Raw genomic sequence first — 15910 nt, 5'->3', positions numbered from 1 at the left:
GCGAACCAACCTTTTTTTTTTCTTCTTATAATCACCATTTGCATGGAAAAGCTAACACTTCGGTAAGTCTTTGATGTTATTATATCATGTTTTTGACAGAATTCATTGTCAGTTGACGTTATTCAAGTTATTGCACACAAACCAAAATGTGTCTTCGGGATGAGTTTACTTCAGATTGTCTCCATGCAAACTCTAGCTTGCTTAATTTGCATTTTATGGTTTCTTCTGTTATATGGGCATGAAATATTCATGTGGAGGAAAATATAAACATGTAACATGCTCGTAGAAGTCAAATGTTGACATGCAAAACATTTGTGCACCGTTTTGCATGACACGGAAATTGTCAGTATCCCAGAAACGTTGAAGTCAGCACTGGATGGAAAGATCTGTTCCTGCATTTCCCATTAATATAAATGAATAAGAATCAAATTTAAACCAAAATCAGTGTTCCTGAGAAGTAAAAGTTATATTGGTGATTATTACTGAACAGTAGGTGGAGCTTCACTTGTATTAATTTTTATTTTTGTTCATGTTTAGACACTATCTGTTATTATAAAAGCACAAATTGCTGAAGTCAAATGTTTAGATAAATGTCGAGATGGAACAGTAGCAGTCCAATGCAAATATATGACTTTTATGGAATAGTCCTAACACCGTATTTAACCCCTGTGACAGACTGTGTATTATGGTTCCATCATCTTGCCAATATGGGAAAATATGCTTTGATGACAAAAATGGGACCGATCTCATTTAGCTTATTAATTACACACTGGATTGTGCCAAATTGCATGTAATATTTAAAAGCCCCACCCCAACTAGGTGCTGTAGCCCCGATGACATGAAAATTGTTTTCAGGTTTTGTTTTGTTTTTCCCAAGGGCCACTTACATCACTGATTACAACACAAAGACAGGTCACTCAAACAGTGTCACGGTGCACTTATAGAATATATAGCAATTAATAACAGAATAAAAACTCTTAACTTAACTTCAAAAGTACTGCATGCAAGAGGCCCAGTTCTATAGTCCAGCTGCCACTCATCACACTGCAGAGGAACAGGTGTTAAGGGACAAAGTAGTCACATAGGTGTTAATCAATCTGGCACTACACTTTCCAGAGTTATGTCCGTTTTTTAAAGCATTGGCTCACCCTCAACATAAAACCTCTGTACACCTTGTGTACCATGCATACTACTAGTTTTAAAGGATATGAGGTGAGACAGTGGTTGGTTGATGCTAATACAAGCAGACATGCACATAACTGGTACTCATGGTGCTTGTGCATGCTAAAAATAAATGATGCACAGCAGAAAACACGAGGAAAGTGCTTCATAAGAGGAAAGCAATGACAGATTGTAGGAAAAGTGTTTCCCTCTGCTGTGCATCAATGATGTTTAGCACATACGAGCACCATGAGTACCAGTTATGTGCACCCCTGATTATAATCCTACAAAGCATACACACCACACACCCTTGCATATTATGGAGCTTAAATCCAACCTTTTTGTGTCCAGCGCTCAGGTTTGTGCTTAAAACAAGCATTCTCTAGATAGTAACGTGCAGTCTGCCTTAAGCAGATTTGTGCCAAACATTTTAGACTGGATGCTGGAGAACCTCGAGATGGAGTCTTAAGTGCTTGTTTGGTCATGTGTCCATCTAGAATTCTTCAAGACGAGCTACAAGGAAAACTACTAAACAGAATTACTTGAAACATGCTGTCTCTCAATTGTGTACTAGTCTGTAATCAGTTCAGAGGCATTTGTGCCCACATTTCGGCAAGAGTTATAGCCTGTGTCATCTTCTATAGGCTTGGCAGGGAGGCCAACAGCTCTGCCAGCTGCTTCTGTTTAACCCATAATTCTCCCGCATGTCCTTCGCAATAAAAACATTTTAATGTCAGGCAAGCTGCAGCTTCACTGGGTACATAGTAAAAATATTTATTGTAAACCGGTCATACTGGTGTTCAAGTTAAAGTTAGGCGGTGTGTACTGAACCTGGCAGTAAACAGCTGATTAACACAGATCATAACATAACGGGTATGACTTAAATTTTATCAACACGTTTTGCCAGGAAGTCATTTAGAAATAGTACATGTGCAAAATTGATTACATCACATGTGACAATGTACAGTGAAGGAGAGTGGTTCCACACAAGAAAGATCCTCAGGTAGAACCATTCATTAAATAAACAAGAGAAACCTTGAGATAATAAACAAGCCTGATTACAGTAAGTGGTTTCAAATTGAAATTGCAATCTGAAATGGTGTAAGTAGTAACATGCTAAAGCTATAATTTTGGCTACATGTTCTTCATTCAGTCTGTCACAGGGTTTAAATTGTTGTGATAATGGTTTTACAAAGTCATGCTGTCCTCATTGTGTGACAGTTATGCTCATTATACAGATTGAACTAATATGAAATATACATACATTCGTTTTCTGAACCCAGTTACAGTCTGGGGGGTGGGGGGTGGGGTGCTGGAGCCTAGCCCAGCGGTCTAATATGAAGTATTGTGTATTTAATGTTTTCTGTCTGTGATTTGTCATTTTATTTTAGTTGTCGCATTTTCTCATCTTACCGCTGCCCTTCAATTTTTGACTCCTTCAGATTGAGTGTGACTTATGTGGCCATCGTTGCATGACCCAAGAGGGCCTTGACCTCCATCGGTTATCTCATACGGGCCAGACGCCTCTGAAGTGTCCGGTGAAACCTTGTCGTCGTCGTTTTATCTCCAACGCTGCACTTGAAGAGCATGTGCTGGCTCACATCCAAGGAACACTCAGCAAGACCAAAAACCGACCTAACTTCCGCTGTGAGATTTGCCACAAGGAGTTTTCCTACAATTCCACCTTCAATGTGCACATGAGAACACATACTGATGAGAGGCCCTTTGAGGTGAGATACTGCATTGGTGCACATGAATAGTTAAACTCCTTCACGCTTCTGTATAACATTTTTCCTTTTAGTACGTTGGTTTTAACATTCAAAGCAGCTTTATTTCATACTGAAATCCAGCACTGCCTTACTCCCCACGGTCCTACTTGTTCATAGCTGTGGCCATCTCTCCAATTCCGGTCTGTGGCCATTTGTTCAGTGTGTCCTGTGGGTGTTTTCCCCCTCCCTGTGTACCTGTGATTAATGGCATGGGCTGAGTTAGGGCCTGTCAGCCCCCTCTGTGCCTGTTACTATTCTGGGACATTCTCTCTCGATCTCGATCTAGCAGTGAGGCTGGACTTAAAATGTAGATCCAATCAAGACCATCACAGAACTGAGAATGTGAAAAATTGATTTGATGTTTACGACTTTGCTTGGAGTTTCATCAGTTAAGCAAGCTAAACATTGAGGTGCAAGGGGCATTGCCTGTCAAAAGTGTTTTTGCGGAAGAATTTTAATTGAAATCAAATTTCTGAAGGAAGTCCTGTTTGGGCTGAATGCATAATGAATAAACACAGCAGGTATTTCTACATTTATAAAAGTATGTGTTGCACAAGTATTGAAAATGTAAAACTGGCAGTAGGTATTGTTGCTTGACTTTCATCTGCCCCTGTTAGTTCAGTGTCACCACAGCAGGTCCAGTATCAGTCTGCATCGGGATTTGGCACAGGTTTTGCACCGAATGCCCTTTCTAATGCAACTATAGTTTTTCCTGGACAAACAGGCACAGCTCCCTGGTCTTTCTAAGTGGCCTCCTATCAAGTGGTAACTAGGACCTGCGTAGCTTCTGAGATCAGGCATTCACACAGCAGAGTATCTGCAAGGCTGGCAGGAGGTATTGCACTTCTAATACGACCATCTACAGTGAGACATTGTAACCCAGCCAATCTTTGAGGTCATGAGCTGTCACTGAGCATTCACAAATTGTGTTTACTACATAATACAATAAAAGTGTAGGATCCAGCCATACAGTGGATAAAGAAAAATACACAGCCAGTAATTAAAGTAAATGCCAGTTGATTTTCTGGTTGTTATATATACGAGTATTTATTCAATAATGGCTATATTAATACTTTCTGGATAAGTCAAAAGAAATGTTTTCATAGTATAGTATACCCAGCTTTGCCCCCAACTTCTGCATCAAAGTACAAGCAGAACGTACAAAAAGTCCTTAGCTTGGAAAAATATTGGTATTTCACATTAGTGACTTAACTTGTTAAAAAAGACCTTTTGGCTTGATTTGATTTAAATACTGGCTTTTGGAACACACTTTATTTAGGAGGGGCGGGTTGTGAAAACTCAGCGGATCCGGGCGGATTTCATCATGGGGAGGGGGGGTGTGATGTTAGTGATGTACTCTTTAATTGTGAACATCACTGAGTTTTTAAAATGCTTATCGCAAAGCGTTCTCTTTTTTTACGACATCGTGTAAGTTGTTTTTTTTTTCCATTTACTTTTTATTGAATAGGAAGCAAACAATACAATACAGTCTGTTTCATCACAAGAAGAGTCCTTTTCTTGAATTTACAAATTAAAGAAGTAAGTAAAAAAACAAACAAAAAAACAACAACAATAACATGGTGGCTTTAACTGGTAGTTGCAGGTATCTTTTACAAATTCGAGGGAAGAAACATTTATCTAGACATCTTATTGCAGTTTCTGAAAGTTGATACAGAGCCTCATTATCGTTAGGATCACCGACTTATACAAAGTCACTTCTGAAGGGGGATATATACCTGTTCCATCCATCCATCCATTTTCTTCCGCTTTATCCGGAGTCGGGTCGCGGGGGCAGGAGCTCAAGCAAAGCCGCTCAGACCTCCTGATCCACACACACCTCCCCCAGCTCCTCCGGGGGAACCCCAAGGCGTTCCCAAGCCAGCCGAGAGATGTAGTCCCTCCAGCGTGTCCTGGGTCTTCCCCGGGGCCTTCTCCCAATGGGACGTGCCCGGAACACCTCTCCAGCGAGGCGTCCAGGGGGCATCCGGAAAAGATGCCCGCGCCACCTCAACTGACTCCTTTCGACGTGGAGGAGCAGCGGCTCAACTCCGAGCTCCTGCCGAGTTTTGCAATGTTAGTGTTTATTAAAATAGTTTCGCATTTGTAGGAATCTGAAAAAATCAGTCCGCTCCAAACCATTGTTTGTTTGTAATGACTGGAAACTGCAGAGTATCTCCTTTTGTGTAAAAGAAAGAAACGTTGTTAATCCATTTTTTATCCATAATTTGAATCTCCCATCATTTTAATTGGGTTTGAAATCGGTGTCATATGCACACCATCTAAAGATTCTTAGCATATTTTCCAATTTGCATTTTCTAAGTACTTTGTACCATATTTTCAATGTATGTTCTAGCCATAATCCCTCCCCTTTTAATTTATCTGCCAATTTCATGTCAGCTATGGTGGCTTGTAGAGGGAAATGACATAAATTGAATTCTATTGTTTTCCATTTGGCTTTCATGTTCGGATTACACCACTGCAGCAAAGGAATGATCTGTGAAGAAAAATAATAATATTGTAAACATGGGAGCATTGCTCCTCCCCTTTCTTTACTTAATTGTAGCACTGAGTGGCGGATTCTGGGTTTCTTCCCCTGCCATATGAAACGAGAGATCGATTTGTCCCATTCACTAAATTGCGCTTCATTTACTTCAACGGGTAAAGTTCTAAATAAATAGAGTAATCTTGGGACATCATTCATTTTTAAAGCCATAATCCTTGAGTTTAAATTAAGGAATGGGATGAGACTCCATCTACTTAGGTCTGATTTTATTGCCACTGAAAGTGGATCATAATTTGCCTTTGACAGCTTGGAAATGTCCTTAGTGAGGGTTATACCCAGATATTTTAATGAGTCTGACCCCCAGTTAAATTGGTACCTTTCTCGTAGGCGTGTAGATGCTGAATTGTTCAGAGCCATCACCTGTGTCTTTAATATGTTTAATTTATAGCCAGATAGTTTTCCAAAATCAATCAAAAGAGATATTAACTCCACAAATGATTTTTCAGGCTCTCCCAGAAAAACTAAAACATCATCTGCAAACATTGCGACCTTTTGTTCCTCTCCACCCACAGTGATACCTTTAATCCCATTGGACTGTCTTAATTTTTGGCCAAGGGGTTCAATATATAGAGCAAAGAGGAGGGGAGAAATTGGGCACCCCTGCCTAGTCCCTCTCTCTAAAATGAAAAAGTCAGAAAGATCACCATTGATTTTTACGCATGCCCTGGGCTCATCATAAAGGGATCGAATTAGTGAGATGAAATTTTCTTGAAAGCCAAACCTTTGTAATACTTTGTAGAGAAAAAGCCATCTAACCGAGTCAAAGGCTTTCTCTGCATCAAGTCCAACGAATAATGTCTGTGTCCTGTCCTTGGTTACTTGTTCTATGACCTGTAGCGAGCGTCTTATTTTGTCTACTGTCTGTCTTCCTTGGATAAAGCCACATTGGTCCAAATAGATCAGGTCCGGTAAGTATATCTCAAGTCTGTGCGCCATTATTGTGGTGAATAATTTATATTCTAAATTTAGTACGCTGATTGGTCTATAGCTGCCACAATTTTGTCTGTCCTTGCCCTCCTTTGGAATGACTGAGATTACCGCATCTTTGCATGATGGAGGTAATTTACCATTTTTCATAATCCAATTGAATGTCTTAAGTAGGATTGGGGATAAATCTTCTTTAAAGATCTTGTACCACTCGGGTGTATAGCCATCAGGCCCAGGGGTTTTCCCTATTTTAAGTTTAGAAATTGCTAAGTGGATTTCTTTAATTGTTATTGCCTGCATTAATTTATCGTTTTGTATCCTTGTTATTTCTGGTAAGTTTAAAGATGCGAGAAATTCATCAGTTTGGGACTCACTAGAAGTTTGTGGTTGAGAGTATACGAGGTCTGTCCATAAAGTATCGTACCTTTTTATTATTTTTTTTTAAACTATATGGATTTGATTCATATGTTTTCACATCAAACAAGCTTGAACCCTCGTGCGCATGCGTGAGTTTTTCCACGCCTGTCGGTGACGTCATTCGCCTGTGAGCACGCCTTGTGGAAGGAGTGGTCCCGCCCCATCGTCGGATTTTCATTGTCTGGAAATGGCGGAATGATTTGGGGTTTTTTTCCATCAGAATTTTTTCAGAAGCTGTTAGAGACTGGCACCTGGAAACCATTCGAAAAATTTATCTGGCTTTCGGTGAAAATTTTACGGGCTTCACAGAGAATAAGGACTATTACTACAGCTTTAAGGATGGCCCAGAATGGCGCTCGGCGCGTTGCGCTCCGAGCCGCGATGACAGGCACAAACCACCGGATCATTTCTAAATGGATGGCTGTGTGGAGCTGGGACCGTCGTGTGCACTTTCTCTGGTTATCACAAGAGCTAGACATCAGCCATTTTCCGGCAAATTTCACTTTTAACAAGAGATTTTGTTATGGAAAGCCGCGCAGAGGCTTCGCGCGTCACGACCGATTCGCTTTGGAAGGGAGACAAAGGAACACCTCCGTTTCGGCGTGCCAGAGGACAAGTTCGGACATGCCTATCTCGGCTTTCAATGCTTACCAGTCGAGTGAGTTATAAGACAAATTGAGGAGAGCTGGGCATGTCCGAACTTGTTCTCTGGCACGCCGAAACGGAGGCGTTCTTTGTCTCGCTCGAACAGCGAATCGGTCGTGACGCACAAAGCCTCCGCGCGGCTTTCCACGACAAAATCTCTTGTTAAAAGTGAAATCTGTCAGAAAATGGATGATGTCCAGCTCTTGTGATAACCAGAGAAAGTGCACACGACGGTCCCAGCTCCACACAGCCATCCATTTAGAAATGATCCGGTGGCTTGTGCCTGTCGTTGCAGCTCGGAGCGCGACGCGCCGAGCGCCATTGTGGGCCATCCTTAAAGCTGTAGTAATAGTCCTTATTCTCTGTGAAGCCCGTAAAATTTTCACCGAAAGCCAGATCATTTTTTCGAATGGTTTCCAGGTGCCAGTCTCTAACAGCTTCTGAAAAAATTCTGATGGAAAAAACCCCCAAATCATTCTGCCATTTCCAGACAATGAAAATCCGACGACGGGGCAGGACCACTCCTTCCACAAGGTGTGCTCACAGGTGAATGACGTCACTGACAGGCGTGGAAAAACTCACTCATGCGCACAAGGGTTCAAGCTTGTCTGACGTGAAAACATATGAATCAAATCCATATAGTTAAAAAAAAAAAAAAAAAAAAAAAAAAAAGGTACGATACTTTATGGACAGACCTCGTAAATTTCTATAAAGTAATTCAAAACTTTCCTGAATCTTTTCGAGTTTGTTTTCAATTGATCCTTTGAGGGGGTGTTTTATTTTATAAATTGTGTTTTCCATTCTCTGTTTACGTAGTTTATATGCTAAACGTTTAGTTGACTTGCTCCCAATTTCATAATATTTCTGCCTTAAGAAAACCATTTTTTCTGGATTTCTTGTGTATAAATATCATCGATTTGGGCTTCTATTTGTTTGATTTCTTCTTTTACAGCCAAGTTGCTTTTACTACTATCCAATATTTGTAATCTTTCCTTTTAGGGTATAAGTCCCTCCAAACGTCGATAATTCCCATTTCTTTCATCAATGAATTTACTTTTTTAATTATGGAATTTCCCTTAATAAGACCGCTTGATACGTCTAATTTGGAAAGTCTAATGTTAAAATCTCCTCCGCACACAACGACACCCCGTGAGTTCACCATTAGATCAAAGATTTGTTTATACAACAACCAATCACCTCCCGGTGGTAAATATGCGTTTATAAATGTTACCTCCTGTCCTTCTATTCTACCAGTAATCTTGATAAATCTTCCCTCTGTATCTTTTACTTGAGACGAGTGCTCGTAATTAACTGAGTTTGAAATTAATATGGCAACACCCCTTTTGTGTCCTGTCTTGAAAGAAGATGAGAAAACGTATTTGAATCCTTGTCTTTTTAATTTTTCGTGCTCTGATTGACTTAAATGAGTTTCTTGGAGAAAGGCCACCTTTGCCTTCTCATGTTTCAATTTGGCTAAAATTTTACTCCTCTTAATGGGATTGAGAACTCCATTTACATTAAAGGAAACTATTTCAATTGGACTTTCTTGCATGATCAAACGTTATACTTTCTCCTCTCTTGTTCTGATTAACCTGCACTTACTCCCAAAAAAGAAAAAACACAACCGAACAGTGAAATTCCACCAACCAATTCGAACAATGAACATAGAACCATACTTTCCCTCCTAACTTCCAACCAAGGGGTCTTCCCATTGACCCTGTGCTAGTTTGAGGGTAAGCAACCTTCCCCTGTGGGATCAGAGGGCCCTCCACAATGATGACAGTCTTGCTCACCTTTTACTCCCTCTTCTGTCCCAGAACTAGACCTATGTTCATAATACTCTTGTATTAACTGGCTAATTTCTTTTATTAGCTTTAAACTTAGGCAACTTGCTCTATTCCAAACCTCTTTAACTTGTATTGTCCACTGATATGCGCCTGAAGGTTTGTAGTTTGTCTTTGAAGCTCAGCGTCTCCCCGGCCATGTTGATCTTCCTGCTCCGAGCTGGCTGCCACGCCCCTCGCTGCACTCTCTCCCACAGGGACGTGGGGTGTTTGATCACTTTCACAGGCATGCCCCTTCTCGCCATGTCCGCCGTTGCATCTTCCACTGTCTCATACGTCGTCTGGCCGTCCTCGTAGTACACTCTCAGACGGGCCGGGTAGAGGGTCTGAAAGCGTATATTGTTTTCCTTTAGAGCCCGTCTTGCTTCCGCATGCTCTTTCCGCTTCTCTAACACAGCTGGAGCGTAGTCATGGTCGATGCTTATTTTGTGGCCGGCCAAATCAAAGCCTTTTTTCTGCCATGCCAAACGGATCACCTCTTCTTTCATTCTAAGACTCAGGAATTTAACAACAATAGATCTTGGCTTAGCGTTTGGAGGAGGAGGAGGGCCGAGTGCCCTCTGTGCTCGCTCTATCTGCAAGTCCGTAGTCGCTGGGATGCCTAGATTTTCTTTGAGGATTTTTTTCCAGGAGCAGAGTCATCTCTTTGGGATTTTTCCCCATTCCTTCTGGGACACCATATATTCTTACGTTTCCTCTCCTCGATTGAGATTCATATTCGATAAGCTTCTCCTGTAACCGCTCTTGCATCCCTAGCATACCTGTTAACACCTCCTCCATCGCTTGGAGTTTCTCCTCATTGTCCCCAATTTTTTTTTCCACTTCGCCAACTCTTAAGTTCGTCTTTGTTATGTCCGCCTTGATCTCTTGTCTGAATTCTCGAAGTTTGTTCAATATTGTCCTGTTGGTCACCTCTTCTTCCTCCTCATTAGCTTCGGGCGTTGTAGCGTTCGGGCTAACGTGGCTGTTAGCCTCGCTATCCTTGTACGGCGAAAGATCGACTTCTTTCAGTTTTGTCTGAGTTGTCTTTCTGCCTTTTGGTTTCAAAGCCATCATTTCCCCCTCTGGAAGCACTTTGAGCGTTTTTGGCTTTTGATATTTGACTTTTAGGGATAAATTAATACTTTTGGTCAGTGGACTGCAGATTAAGCTGCCATCTCCTGGTGCTCCGGAAGCGGAACCCAACATCGTGTAAGTTTTATAAGTCCGCGGACACTGATCTGTGTGTTACGGATACAAATCAGTTTCCTCGGATCCGCGGAGTTTCGCGAAGAAAAAATGCCACTCAGAGCGTAGCTGTTACGACATTTGTCGTAAAGCAGGACTGGTTGGTTGCTGTGGCGACGCTGTGTGGCAACGCTGTGTGGCTCCTGTGCGACGCTTAAGCTAAACTTAGCATGTGGACATCCCAATGTTTTAGAGCTTTCAAGTTTTTAAAAGAAGATTTGTGCAGCATGTCTGTGTCACGGACACAGAGAGAAGATGGCGAGAAAGACTGTTTGAAAAAGTCTTATAAGGACAAGAATCCGTGGAATTGTCGCTGGCTTCATCAACACACCTGAAAGATAAAAGAAACGGGAAAAGTAACTGTGCCCTCTCAGGAAAACACGGTAAGAATTTTTCTCTCCCTGGAAAATAAACATTCTCATGTTCAAACAGGATTTTAGACAAGATTATGTGACTTTTCACTAATCTAGACTTTTTTTCATTGTAAAAAAGACATTGTGGCTTTGAATGGATTTAGGCTGCATGAATTTACACAAGAATATAAGTGACTTTTTACTATAAGGTATGTTATTGATATTTTACCACGATTTTCCAAATATTCTACAAGCTTTAGTTGTGGTTTTTGAAATGCTGTAACAGTCTTTTCAGTCTTCATAAATTTCATGTAGTTTAATTGTTCTGAGTTAATGCATAATTTGGTTTACAATTAAAAGGAAAATCATTTCAGGTCCTACTTCCATATCATATTCTGTTATTTCAACATCATCATTGACAGGTCAAATAAAAGGTTGAATGTAGGATCATTTAAATATGCACTGATTCTGAGATTTGTTCTTCCAGGCGATGCTGAAATGTATCATTAGATAAAATTTTAATTCTGCGGCCCCACAGGGCCCTAGACCCCGGCTCATGGGGAGCTCCCCCCCCCCCCCCCCCTGCAAATTTTCCTTGGATTTCACAATTTTCATGTCACAGCCCTTGAGGGAGACTAATGCTGCAGGTTTGGTCAAGCATTAATTTAATATTTTCTGCTGCTATTTAAAAAACAAAACAAAAAAACATTCTTACAGTCTGACCGCAACTACTTTTCTCTCATCACCCAGATGTCAAGCCGAAATACAGTAGTGTTCAGAATAATAGTAGTGCTATGTGACTAAAAAGATGAATCCAGGTTTTGAGTATATTTCTTATTGTTACATGGGAAACAAGGTACCAGAAGATTCTCACAAATCCAACAAGACCAAGCATTCATGATGTGCACGCTCTTAAGGCTATGAAATTGGGCTATTAGTAAAAAAAAAGTAGAAAAGGGGGTGTTCACAATAATATAGTGTGGCATTCAGTCAGTGAGTTCATCAGTTTTGTGGAACAAACAGGTGTGAATCAGGTGTCCCCTATTTAAGGATGAAACCAGTACCTGTTGAACATGCTTTTCTCTTTGAAAGCCTGAGGAAAATGGGACGTTCAAGACATTGTTCAGAAGAACAGCGTAGTTTGATTAAAAAGTTGATTGGAGAGGGGAAAACTTTTACACAGGTGCAAAAAATTATAGGTTGTTCATCTACAATGATCTCCAATGCTTTAAAATGGACAAAACAAACCAGAGACACATGGAAGAAAACGGAAAACAACCATCAAAATGGATAGAAGAATAACCAGAATGGCAAAGGCTCACCCATTGATCATCTCCAGGATGACCAAAGACAGTGTGGAGTTACCTGCAAGTGCTGTGACAGTTAGAAGACACGTGTGAAGCTAATTTATTTGCAAGAATCCCCCGCAAAGTCCCTCTGTTAAATAAAAGACGTGCAGAAGAGGTTACAATTTGCCAAAGAACACGTCAACTGGCCTAAAGAGAAATGGAGGAATATTTTGTGGACTGATGAGAGTAAAATTGTTCTTTTTGGGTCCAAGGGCCGCAGACAGTTTGTGAGACGACGACCCCCAAACTCTGAATTCAAGCCACAGTTCACAGTGAAGACAGTGAAGCATGGTGGTGCAAGCATCATGATGGGCATGATATGGGGATGTTTCTCCTACTATGGTGTTGGGCCTATATATCGCATACCAGGTATCATGGATCAGTTTGGATATGTCAAAATACTTGAAGAGGTCACGTTGCTTTATGCTGAAGAGGACATGCCCTTGAAATGGGTGTTTCAACAAGACAATGACCCCAAGCACACTAGTAAACAAGCAATATCTTGGTTCCAAACCAACAAAATTAATGCCTCGCAGATGTGAAGAAATCATGAAAAACTGTGGTTATACAACTAAATACTAGTTTAGTGATTCACAGGATTGCTAAAAAAGCAGTTTCAACATAATAGTTTTGAGTTTGTAGCATCAACAGCAGATGCTACTATTATTGTGAACACCCCCTTTTCTACTTTTTTTACTTATAGACCAATTTCATAGCCTTAAGAGTGTGCATATCATGAATGCTTGGTCTTGTTGGATTTGTGAGAATCTACTGAATCTACTGGTACCTTGTTTCCCATGTAACAATAAGAAATATACTCAAAACCTGGATTAATCTTTTTAGTCACATAGCACTACTATTATTCTGAACACTACTGTAAATGTAATTTAATATGATGCACTCTTATTGCATTACTTACATAATTGTAAGTAGTGAGATTTTTTGTTGTTTTTGTCTGTCCTCTTCTGTCCTCAGATTTCCTCTGTCTTAGCTTCACCACACGCTCTATCGGGGGGGGGATCTAAATTAATTGTGGTCAGTAAAAGGTGAACACATCTGTGCGGTCATGCCATGCTTTATTGCTTTGCATTTTCACTTTGTTAATTTCTCATTTTTCTCCATCTTACAACCAGTGTGCCACATGTGGCAAGCGCTTCCGCCAGCTGCCACATCTACAGGACCACGAGCGCATCCACTCTGGCCTGCGGCCTTTCTGCTGCTGGATTTGTGGTAAAAGTTTCAGTGTGGCTGCCCGTCTTACCGAGCACGCACGCACCCACAGTGGTGAGAAGCCCTACCCCTGCCCACACTGCCCCGCTGCCTTCCGCTCACGCTCCAACCTGGATAAACACGTCAAGCTGCATGGCGACATCCCTCCAGAGACTGCCGAAGAGGTTGCACAGGCAGCCGAGGCTGCCCAGGTACAGAAGGTGCTGGAGGGAGCTCAAGTGCTGTCTTCTCTGGCATCTACAGCAGAGGGAGACACTACGTCTGTGCAAACGATCTACGTCCTGCAGGGAACTGATGAGAGTGGCGAAACAGTCATGATCCCATCAGATCAGCTCAGCGCCATGGAAGGCTCTTCACAGGTTGTCATCCTGCCTTCCTCTGTTCTGGAATCTCAAGCCATTGCTGTTCCCACTATCACCATGGTGGAGACAGGCCAGTCGCCCCAGCACGCCATCGAGTTCATCGTGGAGGAAACTGTGTGAAGACACGCAGCAAATCTATTGTGAGGAGTGATACAACTGTTGAGTTTAAACAAACAAAACAGGATTGAAAGGATTAATGGCTGTTGGAGAGTCAAGTCTGGAATTTGGTGGACTTTCTTTCTTTATATGTGTATAAAGTACCATATTTTCTGGAGTATAAGTCGCAAAAATACCTCTTGAAGAGGGAACACTCATATCAGTCACACTGGAGTATGTCACACCTTTTTCTGTATTATTAGTTCTTTAATTTGGATTTTTTTTTTTTGTGCATTGTTGTGTACTTTTTATGATTGGAGTTTATTTTGTTTAGTGCTTTGATTCCTGGGAAAGTCCCATATAAATATTCATGGTTTTTAACAAGGAATGTGTGACTTTTTTTTTTTCTTCAGTATACACGTATACGTTGCATGGCCTCCAAAACTAAAAAAAGCAAAAACATGACTTATACTCTGGAAAATATGGTAGTTTGAATTCTAAGTAGGGGTGTAATGATGCACAGCTTTCTCATAGTTTGGTTTGATTCCAGTTTGATATTCATACCATATTTGCTGCACTTTAACACCCTGTGACCTTGATTTACCCTTTTCCTCATCTGTGAGGAAAAAAAATCTCTTATTATTTCTCTTTTTTCCTAGGATTTAGTGGAAAAATACTTAAAATATTTAGGTGTGATGTCCTCTAAACACTTAAAAAAAAATTGAATATTCTTTGTGTAAACAGTATCCTTATTAAAAAGGAGAGTAAATGCCTGAACTTTGGTGACCAGCTCTTACCAAAACAGAAGGACCTGACTTATCCATGCTACAAGACACATACATTATCAGATGAGCTCTTGTTTGTATATTTTGATTTACCATTTCAAACCCACATTGTGTATTTCAGCATTCCAGTAAAAATTTTGTCCACTGCAAATCAGACACAAAACAAAAGTTGTTCTTTCCCAGTGGATGGTTGATAATCTAGAATTGTTATTTGTGTTCAGATGAGTCTAACGTTCTTTAGTTACAACTTATTTTATACATACGACTAAGATAGATTGTAGTATTTGGGCTGATTTGTTCATTTCTTAAACTCCTGAGCTTTTGAGAACTGAAGCTTCCACCCCATCCCCAGTCCCCCCAGGTCAGCAGTAACTATGTATATAAATATGTATAATTGCCATTTTTTGAAAGCAGTAATTTAATGAACTTCATCTTAGGAGTTTTTCTTCTTGTCCAGAAATCATGCCGCAATGCTTTGTTACTCCTAATTCTAAGGCAGTTTTAATAAATGGCCTTTTCTGTGAGCCCCACCCGTCCCTGTCCCTGCCTGGTATGTTCTACAACTTCCCTTAAGCAGAAATGGATTTGAGTAATCATTAATGAAGCAGCATAACAAATATATATATACACACACACTGTTCAACGAAATGCAAAGTTGGTCGTTCTAAATGGCTTGTTATAAAATTGTTATATGCAGATAGGTATTTAAAGCCCCCACTGATGGGGGTTGGGGGAGGAGGGGGTAAGAAACATCTTTTCCATTCTTGCCAATAAAGTGCTTCAGCTTCCACACTTTTGAATGTCCATCATTTTTATAAGGAGGCCTTGGCATCTGTCCCATTAGTGTAGCGCTATAATTTGTTGTGAGATAAAAAGAATGAAGTGCATTGTTTTCAGTAACTGAACTTGTAGTAATCGAAATGTTAAAGAAGATTGAAAGATTGTTACTTTACTGTAATCCAATGGATTTCATTATTAATTACAAAAATGGCCTTGTCATTTATATTCAGTAACTAATTATACTTCAGAATAATCAAACCCAACTCTGTGCTGCTATAAACTGCTACAGCTACTTTTTGATGCCTGGCATTCACCCCAGATAGTTCAATCTTTGTCTCATGAGACCAGAGAATTTTGTTTCTCATGGTCTGAGAGTCCTTCAGGTGCCTTTTGGCAAACTCC

At 40.6% G+C, this 15910-nt stretch overlaps 1 protein-coding gene across 3 annotated transcripts in view; it reads left to right on the top strand.

The window, feature by feature from the left end:
• Nucleotides 1–15518, top strand: part of znf574 (zinc finger protein 574) — a 57465-nt gene extending 41947 nt beyond the window's left edge. For all 3 annotated transcript variants that reach the window (XM_034174415.1, XM_034174416.1, XM_034174418.1), the window contains exons 9-10: nucleotides 2604–2891; nucleotides 13389–15518. In XM_034174415.1, coding sequence (XP_034030306.1) covers nucleotides 2604–2891; nucleotides 13389–13967 — 867 coding nt within the window. In that variant the 3' untranslated portion in view covers nucleotides 13968–15518. The remainder of the gene's footprint in view (nucleotides 1–2603; nucleotides 2892–13388) is intronic.
• Nucleotides 15519–15910: the final 392 nt, after the last annotated feature.

Source organism: Thalassophryne amazonica, chromosome 7, assembly GCF_902500255.1.
Source record: "Thalassophryne amazonica chromosome 7, fThaAma1.1, whole genome shotgun sequence".
Taxonomy (NCBI): domain Eukaryota; kingdom Metazoa; phylum Chordata; class Actinopteri; order Batrachoidiformes; family Batrachoididae; genus Thalassophryne; species Thalassophryne amazonica.
This window is presented reverse-complemented; position numbering and strand designations above follow the sequence as displayed.